The 9,736-nt window shown below is 40.1% G+C and overlaps 1 protein-coding gene across 7 annotated transcripts in view; it reads left to right on the top strand.

Annotated features, from left to right (window-relative positions):
* Window positions 1-9,736, top strand: part of FAM49B (family with sequence similarity 49 member B) — a 106,080-nt gene that overhangs the window by 81,581 nt on the left and 14,763 nt on the right. For all 7 annotated transcript variants that reach the window (XM_019528159.1, XM_019528162.1, XM_019528160.1 and 4 more), the window contains one exon: window positions 3,613-3,718. In XM_019528159.1, coding sequence (XP_019383704.1) covers window positions 3,613-3,718 — 106 coding nt within the window. The remainder of the gene's footprint in view (window positions 1-3,612; window positions 3,719-9,736) is intronic.

The raw sequence follows: 9,736 nt of genomic DNA, 5'->3' as shown, positions 1-9,736 counted from the left end.
TCGCATGTTGAAGTTTAGCTTCTCTTTTCTTGATTTAGTTTCTCTTGGAAGAATTGTTTGTGTCAGATTAACATGGTTATACTTTTAAAATGCAACAGAGTGGGATCATACAAAAAAAAAAGACGTTTCCATTTAGTAATTTAAATAATTTAGTAGCTTTTTTATTCAATGTTGCATACAAACAAAAGGATGGACTGGGTTACCTAGAGGGGTGGTGGACTCTCCATCCTTGGAGCTTTTTAAGGCCCGGCTCAACAAAGCCCTGGCTGGGATGATCTAGTTGGGGCTGGTCCTGCTTTGAGCAGGTGGTTGGACTAGATGCGACCTCCTGAGGTTCTTTCCAACTGTAATTTTCAATGATTCTATGATGCCCCCTCTAAAGTTATCATCTGAACAGGATTCCCACTCCTGGGTCTTGGGTTTTAATGAGAGCTAAAAGTGCTCCTCATTTGCTGCCTCAGCTCAAATAGACTTTTAGCATTGTTTATTGCTGTAAGCCAAGCACAGGTTTTGGAAACTGGACTAGGTTTTTTGGTTAGCCTAGGTAAGGGTTATATACTAAGCAGAAATTGCAAAATCATAATGTCATGTATTAAAGTGTGAACCAGAAAGAAGAGTTTCATTTTCAGACCCACAGCTGTGTTTGCATAGCTGGCAGAGCTGTCTTGCTAACTGATGAAATGTGATGCTTGTTCGGAGAGAAACTCCTCGTGACACTTTTTAATTGCCTTTATCTTTCAGAAATAGGTCTTGGAACATAAAAGATTCTTCTACAATTGCTTGTTCCAAATGTCTATTCCGTTTAAAAAGGTCTGGAGCAAGCAGCTCATCCTCCAAATTCTTAGAGGTCCAAAGTCGGCTTATTTCTGTGAGGACAGTGCATGCCTCATGAATATGAACACCCACTGTCATCTTTAGCCATGCTGATGTGACAGCCCTTCCCCAGAGCTAGCCTTGCTACAGAACACTAAGGCTGCCTATACACATACTCTGGGACGGGGGTTGGAGGACTTTTAATTAGGGCAGGAGTAGCTCAAATTAAAATGCTGTGTGTATTCAGTGCCCTGTGTTTCAAAATGGCAGTGGGGGGCTTTAACTAAAGCTCATTTGGTGAGCTTTAGTTAAAGTTCCATTACTGCCACTTTGAAATTTAGGATGCTGAATACATGAGATGCTGCAGCGTTCTAGTTAGAGCGCTCCAGCAGATGCTGATGCTTTCTAATCAGAATGTGTTGGAGCACGTGTATAGGCACTCTAAAAGTCTATGGAAATTGATTAGTCCTGTTAGGTAAATGGAATAGCTATTGATGGTATTTAAAAAAAAAAACAAAAAACCCCCAGAAACCGAACAAGCTATAAGATCTACCTTGTATGTCCAACCTAAGCAGCATCCATTTCTTTTCAGTGAAAACAGGCTAGAAATAAAACTTTGAAGGCTTTGAGATGGATCTGAGCAAAACATCCAGGTTGCTGACAAGTCCTTTCAGCAGATGTATCAGCAGTAACACAACTATTTGTATCTATTTACTTCTGTTAGAAATTAGCTATTTTTTTAATGAATGTTAAAAATTCAGAAGTAATGACTTTTGCCCAAAGTGTGCAGCAGGACACGCAGAAAAAGCAGTGAACAAGAAATGAACTATACAGTCATCCAGATAGAAACAGCAAGGTTCAGCAAATATTGCGGTGGGACTAGTAAAGACATAAATTAAAGAGCAGATTAAATAGTCTGACGTGAAAGAAATGTGGTGGAATTCAAAGTTCCTACAATGGAAAACGTGTTGGCTTGATGCCAAGGTCGGCTAAATATTTTACGTGGCGACTATTCCATAGATTGTCTCTTCAAGTTCCAAGATCTTCCAGCATCCTGTAAAGTTGTTAAACTTGGTTGGGTAACAGAGGTTAAGAGTAACAGACATTTTTACCAAATGTACATTTAAATTTGCCCAACACTTCTTACATTTGGAAGGAAAGAGCAAGACTATTGGCTTGTATTATGTTCTAGTATTTCCTAGAAATTTGGGGTGAAAAGAAATTGCTATGAAGTTCAATATACGTTGCAAAAAAATATTAAATTACTTTTACCAGTAAATCCCAACTGTCTGAGGTGTTAGTCACTTTCTTCCTGTAATCATATTCAGCAAGGGGTATTGGCTTGCTGTTGCCATTGCAAAAATTTTACAGAAAAATCAAATAACCGAGAAAGGAACCCAAAGGATCTGAAATACCAAAATTCACTAAATACCCCATTACAAAAAAAGAAAAAAAAACAAAACAGAAAGCTGCTTCTGTACCAAAGAAAATTTTGCCCAAACCTCACTGTATAGCCTTCAGTCTAAAATTCCATGTCAATACAGATCAATGCAAATATTTGTAATTGAATGGAAACTGTTCACAAATTTAAACAAATGGCTTTATTTTGTTGCAAAATGCTCATTTGTTGAATCCAAAAAGGTTCATCCAGAGAACCCCAGGTAGAATTCAACAGAAAGCTAGTTGGTTTTTGCCCCCCTCACCTGCTGGGCTGTCCTGGTTCTAAAGCTGCACTGGAGAGCTGTTGCATGGACTCCCTCGGAACCAGGGACTGAAAGCTTTCCACTTCCCTGCAGTGGAACCAGGACTCTGAAAGCCTCACCTTGAACACCAGGCTCCTTAGGCTTTGGAGCTCCTAGCGAGTCTGAGAAGAGGATTAATGCTTGCCTTTTACTGTAGTGAAGCAGACTGGGGAGATCCCCAGGGATTGCAGGATGGGGTTAACTGTCTGATCATGCAGCCATTGTGGCCCTTCCCCACGCAAACTGAGCCCACCACCATGCTGAAGCAGATGATTGTGCACGGCACTTTTTTTTTTTTTTTTAACTTAGAGGCCAAGCCTGGTACAAGACCCTTACAGTCCTTGTGGCGGGGGGGGGAGAAGAGGTTGATTTATAATTGAAACAATAGAAATTTTCGTGAGCTGAAAAAGGTTCATGCAATCTACCCCCCAAGTGGTAGATTTCTACAGTTGTCTGGGTATTATCCGTGATCACTCAGCTAAATTAAACTGGTTCCCTTGGAAGTGTCTTAAGCAAAGCAGTTTATTTTGCATAGTAAGTACATCATACTGTGCTAATTATTGCATTCTTTGTATTTTAATAACTTCATAGAAATGGTCTTTTTATTCTATATAATGTTATGTACAAAGTATGTTGAATTATTTTCATTGGATGAGGAATGTGCAGACCAAGCACAGTATCTCATTAAAGACTTCAGCTTACACTTTGTCTGTAATGGAATGCTCACTGGAACTTGAATGTCTAGAGAAAATGTTATGCCCTAATTGTTTGAAGAATAATGTCCCCTTTTGTTTTTGGTAGGTTGTTTCAGTGCTTTTTTTAAGCCTCTCTTTATGTATGTTTTGAATAGAAGGAAGCTTTATGTTCTTGATTTTATATTATTAAGCTAAATCTAACTTGTTCTTTCTGCGTGTGTTTGATTTTTTTTTTTTTTTTTTTTTTAAACTAAATTTAACTTTTTTTTTTTGCGTGTTTTTGTTTTTTTTTTTTTTTTTAAACTAAATTTAACTTTTTTTTTTTGCGTGTTTTTTTTTTTTTTTTTTTTTTTTTTTTTAAGGCAATACAGCACCCCAGTGATGAAAAATTGCAAGAGAAGGCATGGGGTGCAGTCGTTCCACTAGTAGGCAAACTAAAAAAATTCTATGAATTTTCTCAACGGCTAGGTAAGTTGAAACCTGCTAAATTAATGACTTGTCGTCATCAGAATATAATGAAAGAATGCCAACCCAGACAATATATATCCATCCATTTCAGTAGTCACCCCTGTGTGATTTAGAATCTTTTTGCTTGGAAGGGAGCTACATTGCTGCGGATTGCCTTGTGGGCTTAGGATGGTGTATTCAAACACCCCACTCCCACTGCATTTGACAGCAGACTCTCCTCTTCCAATCTTGACAGAGGAAAATAGAAGTTGACTTGTGTCCCTCTTTCTTGCCCTTCTTGCAACTCTGTTAAGAATTTTATCTGTGAATGCTAGATTGAATCAGCAGGAAAAATGTGCCTACCCAGTAAAAATAAAAACTTTAGCAAGTCTTTATAACAAGAAAGTAAGGTAAGTTCATATCACAAAAGAAACTACCTCTCCATTTAAGTATGTCACCCATGCTCATGCCTGGGGAATGTCTCCTGTATTTCTAAATGAATTATCTCCACTTGTTTGAAGCAGCTGTTCTTATAGCCCCTTCCTCTCTCCCTTCCCTTTGGCACCTGTTCATGGGAGGGGGAAGTTGAAAGCCTCTAGAGTTTCGCTCACCAGAGATCAGATAACAGCCACCCTCACATGGGGATGTGGATATAATTTTTAATTTCAAATTAAATTTGGTCTCTCTAAAGCAACAAATGGTTGCTCCATACTCATTACAATTTATGACCAAATCCTGCATCCTTTTGTCCCATTTAAATTCAGTGGAAGATTTTTTGTGAAGTTTTTGCAGGTTCATAAATAAATAACTACAGTAAAGGCTCATATGGATACTTAACAATGTAACTACATGTGCAGTGATTTGATTTGATTTAAATTAAATTCTTTGCATTTATAAATGTTGCTGTTTAAACTGGTATTAGAATGTTAATCTGGTAATTCTCACCTAAATACTACCGAAGGACTCCTAAATTGTTAGATGAATCCTATAACTTGCTGGCCCAAGATAAGCCTTTTGTGTTAAGGTGTAAGTTAAGCTTGTAAATTGCATGGTTTAAGAAAGCAGATTTATACATGTATGCCCACAGATTGCAAAGTGAAAAAGTCAGATATACAGGTTTCCTCGATTTATGCTGTACATGTGTTCCTGGAGAACACCACGTAAAGCAAACCCACTTTACAATGTAACCCATAGGGATAGGTTCCCATGGCGGTGAGGGAGGGAGTGAGGCTGGGACTAGGGAAGGGGTGGGGGGAGGGGTGGTACTCCCAGGGCTGCACAGGGCAGCAAAGCAGAGGGAACAGAGTGGCACTCTCCCCAGCCATGGCTGCAGCAGCCCTGAGAGTGGCCAGCGCCAACTGCCTGCAGTCGCTGGGCTGCACTGTGCTCCACCTGTCCCCACGCACCTCTGCTCCGGGGCTGTGCCGTGCCCTGGTGCAGGCAGCTGGTGTCAGCTGCTCCCAGGGCCACTGCAGCTGGGGTGAGGGGGCCATGGCCCTTTCCCCTCCCCCCACAGACTTACCTGCTTGGGTGGGCGGGCATCTATGCTGATTGCATAAGAGTGAATTTATCTCGCATATAACAAATTATGGGTCTAAATATTCTCATCACATAAGAGCAAATTCATCTATGTAGAACCCACATAAATTGAGGGAAGCCTGTACTTCCTTTTTATTTGCATACATTTTGGGGGTAAGATCAATAGTTAATCATTCAAAATTTAATTTAATTTTGGGGGGAATTTTTTGGCATAACACTGATAACACAATGCCAGAAATACTTTTATATGGAACAGCAGACAGTTCAAGGACCAAAATATTTAGCTATTCGTTTAATTTAAATCAGTTTTTGGATTTATATTAAAGCTGTTATGAAATGTGTCTTTCATTGCTTAAAGCTGCAGATTACACTACTCACAAGTTCTCAAAGTCAGTTCTACTAGTCATTTAATTAAAGCTAGCATGGTCAACCAGCTTCTATGTTTAAATGAAGCATGAATCTACTGGTCAGCCAAAACTACACTACTGTAGTACACATCATCAAATGCATAGAAAAACATTCTACAGAATGAAAATACTGAAAATGACTGACCAGATCACAAAATGTAAATAATTAAAACGAGGTCGTATGGCTTTCATTAGACGTATTTACACACTGAAAATACTGGATTTTTGAATTGTCAAAAACTTCCATGCTTCAGTTATGTTGCAATTAAAAACCCTCATTCCTGAGATCTTGGCATTTTGTCTTCCTGTTAAGGCAAGAAAAGAATGTCCAGTAATCTTCTCTTTTCTCATTAGCTAAAAAAGTCACTTCTGATATGCAGCAGAGAGCGCAAAATGCAAGGCGGTCAGAAAACTTAACAAAAATAACAAGAGAGCATGTCAAACTTAATTGCTGCATGGATTTTATCCAGAAGCCAAGTCAGTTAGTTGTAGGAGGGGACAGTCTGAAATAAAAATACTTTTTTATTTGTTGGGAGATCCCTGATAGGAGCACCCTGTGAATACTTGCCATAAAGTCTAAGAGATGAGATTAGAAATAGAAACTCTGTATTGGATTAAGAGGGGAAAAAGGAAGGTCAAGAGAAGTCAGTGGCAGCACTTAAATTCCTTTTTAAGGACTACCTTTTTAATAGTTTTGCATCCTTTCTCTACCAGTCTCTGAGGGCACCTATACACATGCTGGACGTCTGCTCTGATGCATGCTAATTGGCATGCATTGAAGCATACTTGATTAATCGAATCTGCTGAAGCATGCTAATTAGCATGCTCCAGCAGTCTCTGTGCTGCATGTATTTAATGTCCCTGCACTTTAAAATAGCGGGGGGGGGCACTTTAGCTGAAGCTTGTCGAATGAGCTTTAGTTAAAGTGCCCCTGCTGCCATTTTGAAGCGCAGAATGTTGAATGCACATGATGCTGCAGGCGCTTTAATTACAGTGGCTCTCAGAGCTGCTCTAATTAGAATGCCCCCCCCCCACGCCCACCCTGGAGCATGTGTAAAGACGCCCTGAGAGCTGTAAACCAAAGTACTCCTGAGCCATCTCAGAAGGATATCCTCTCACATGAAGTTACCCAGAAGTCTAGCTTCTATTAGTCTAAAATAAAGTTTGGCAATGTTTTTGACCAGAGTACCAAAAACACCCCAACCTTGGCCCAGTCCTCGACTTGGCGTTCCAGAGGCAGATGGCAGGGAAGCCGAGGGGCTCAATCCTCACTGCTGGTAAGAAGTGCACGCACACCTTAGGACAGGTGGGAGAGGGGGGCAGTGTTGCACTGTCCTGGCCCTTTCTCTGTCATGTGTCCCAAGGTGTGCATACACCTGCCACCACCATGAAGCTGGAGCCAGGGCTCAAAATCCTGGTACAGCTGTTTGCAGCCTGGCTGCCATCTGCTCCAGCTGCCCAGAGCCCCAGCTGCTGGCTCCCACCACATGTCCCATGCTGGGCTGAAACTGCTCCCGCAGCATGGGGCATGTGGTTGGGGCCACAGTCATGCCTTGTGTGTGCCTTGAATGGGATCTAGCCAGCAGGAAGCCTGTAGTCCAGATCTGGCTTGGGGCACAATGCAAGTTTGATACCCTTAACTTAGCATACTTATGTATACAGTATTTTTTTCCAGCTTTCAGAGAGGCAAATTGGTTACAGTACTGACAGGAGAGTTAAAATATGTTGCCCCTCTGTGTTATCTGTTGGAGTAAGTTTCCATAGAGTTACCAAAAAAGTTGTGGTAGTGCAAGAGTGATGTTGTAGTATTGATGGTCCAGAAATTATGCAAGAGGCGAGGATTTCTTAGGACAATATCTTTTATTGTACCAACTGTGTACAATAATGCAAGACATTCTTTTTCAGCCAATCACTGTGCTAACTTCAGGACCCGAAGAGAAACGTTTTGCATTTGAAAGCTTGTCTAATGCTACCCTAGCTATATAGTTGGTCCAATAAAAGAGATCACCCTAAGAAACCTCATGCCTGTCGCAAAAATAAAAAGTGCAGTAATTGAAACTTCCCTGTGGTCCTCCAAGAAAAGTCAGTGCTCTTGTGTATAAATGTTTCCAGATTGTGAAGTTGAAAGGAAAAACATTAAATTTTTCACTTCAAAAAGTGAAACTTCAACTTTGTGTTTCTTGACATAACATCCCTTTGAACAATTTAGAATCAGTATTTCATCCATTAAAAAAACCCCCACCGTTTTTTAGCTGTAGTCATGTATGCTAGAAAGTTTTCGGAGCTATTTCTGGCAGCTATCTTCTGAGCAGCTTTCTTTTTCTTTCAAAATCTCTAACAAAATAGTCCCCAAGGCGCAAGATATTTTCTCTGAATCTCAGAATATCTTCTTTGCTGTCATTCTAGGCCCCCAAATCTCTGGAAATGTTCAGGATCATTTGTAGAACACATACCATTTCTAGATCATTTTTGGATGTTTCTAAAAATAATAAGAAAATAACCACTTACACAGTAATAAGTGAAAAGCTGAGGCTAAAAAACATCTTTCTTCAGTTGTCCAAAGAAGGCAGCCTTAAGTTGGAGAAATCTCTCTTCTGAGGTGGAGGTGTGAAAGATATTTTAAGTGATAACTTTATCCTGCCAAAATGTTGAGATTACTGCCTGACTTTGGTTTTATTTCAAGATGTCTCTTCTTTTTCAAGTTTGAAACTTCAGAGGGGTAAACTTTGCCTTGACTACTTCTTAATGGACCTTGACTGGCATAACTAATATATGATAAATATGAAACAAATTAGAGACACAAACCAATTTGGAGAAAAATGAGGTTATCATAAAATTTACCATACTCTCATGTAACATGTACCAGAATATAATATTTGCCTTAATTTTGAAAATCAGAATAGAGGAAAAAAAGATATTTCCATTGTTATGGCTGCATACATAAGGCTCTTCCCCCCCTTAGTTTTCATCTGACTCACCCTCTCTTTTTCCTGCTTAACTAAAAGGCTAAAACACTAGCTCCCGGTGAAGACTGGTGTCCATGGGTGGATCTGTGATTTTTTTTAAACGGGTCAAATAATCTCCAGGGCTGTGAAGTGGGAGAAGAATGACATAGGAGCAGGTAGCAAATGGCAAAATTGTTCTAAGGAAAGTTGGCATGATTAGTGGAACATCAAGTCCCCTTAAAAGGGATAGACAATCATTAACACGTTGGTGTGAAGAACAGTGAGCCATTAGGTCATCTGACTCCCTCAGCTGCCTGAATAGTAATGCCATAGCTGCTGTCTTGCAGATCAGGAATCAAAGCAGGGTGCTTGCACCCTGGTTAAAACAGTCACCTTCCCTGCTTAATACACACCCTAATTTTGGAGGACTGACTTTTGGTGGACAGTTGTTGTTGTACGTGAGGAAAGTATGGTAATCAGTAGGGGTGTACAAAGCAAGCAGTATTCGATTTGGATTTGGCCCAGTTCGGGGGACAGTAATTCAATTACTTGATTTGGATCACTGTCCTGATTTTTGTTTTGGCTGAATCCAAATCTGAAGATTCGATGGAAGTGGACCAGAAGTGCTCGTGGTCCACTTCGAGGTCTGCCCCCAAGTGTGCTGGGGACTCCCCCGCGCTCCTGTGGGACGCTCCATCCGCTCCACTATCTCAGCGTTCACAAGCTGCCTGGTACCTTGAGGTGTGTAGGAAAAACATTTAAAGCTGTGTCTGTCTAAATCATTGAATCTCTCTGAACTGATTTGGAGGGTTCCGATTCGATTTGGAGAGATTAAAGGGTCTCCTGATTCAATTCGGATTTGGAGATTCAGCTGCCTAATTGGGCCGAATCTCCGCTGAATTGAATCAGCGACTGAAGCTTCACACAGCCCTATTAATCGGATCTAAGCTTGATATCAGTAATAGATCAAAACTAATCTACAAAATGGTACATAAAAACAATTTATGAAAAATCCACTTTGAATCATAGACTAACCATACATTTTGACAGATTGAAATTGTAAATCAGTGAACTGTGTGTGTGTGCACGTGCATAGTAGAAACAGGTACCATTTTCCATTTTTTTTCCATTTTTTTTTTTTTTTTTTT

The sequence above is a fragment of the Gavialis gangeticus genome, unplaced genomic scaffold (assembly GCF_001723915.1).
Source record: "Gavialis gangeticus isolate Ggan-Ray unplaced genomic scaffold, GavGan_comp1, whole genome shotgun sequence".
Classification (NCBI taxonomy): Eukaryota; Metazoa; Chordata; order Crocodylia; family Gavialidae; genus Gavialis; species Gavialis gangeticus.
This window is presented reverse-complemented; position numbering and strand designations above follow the sequence as displayed.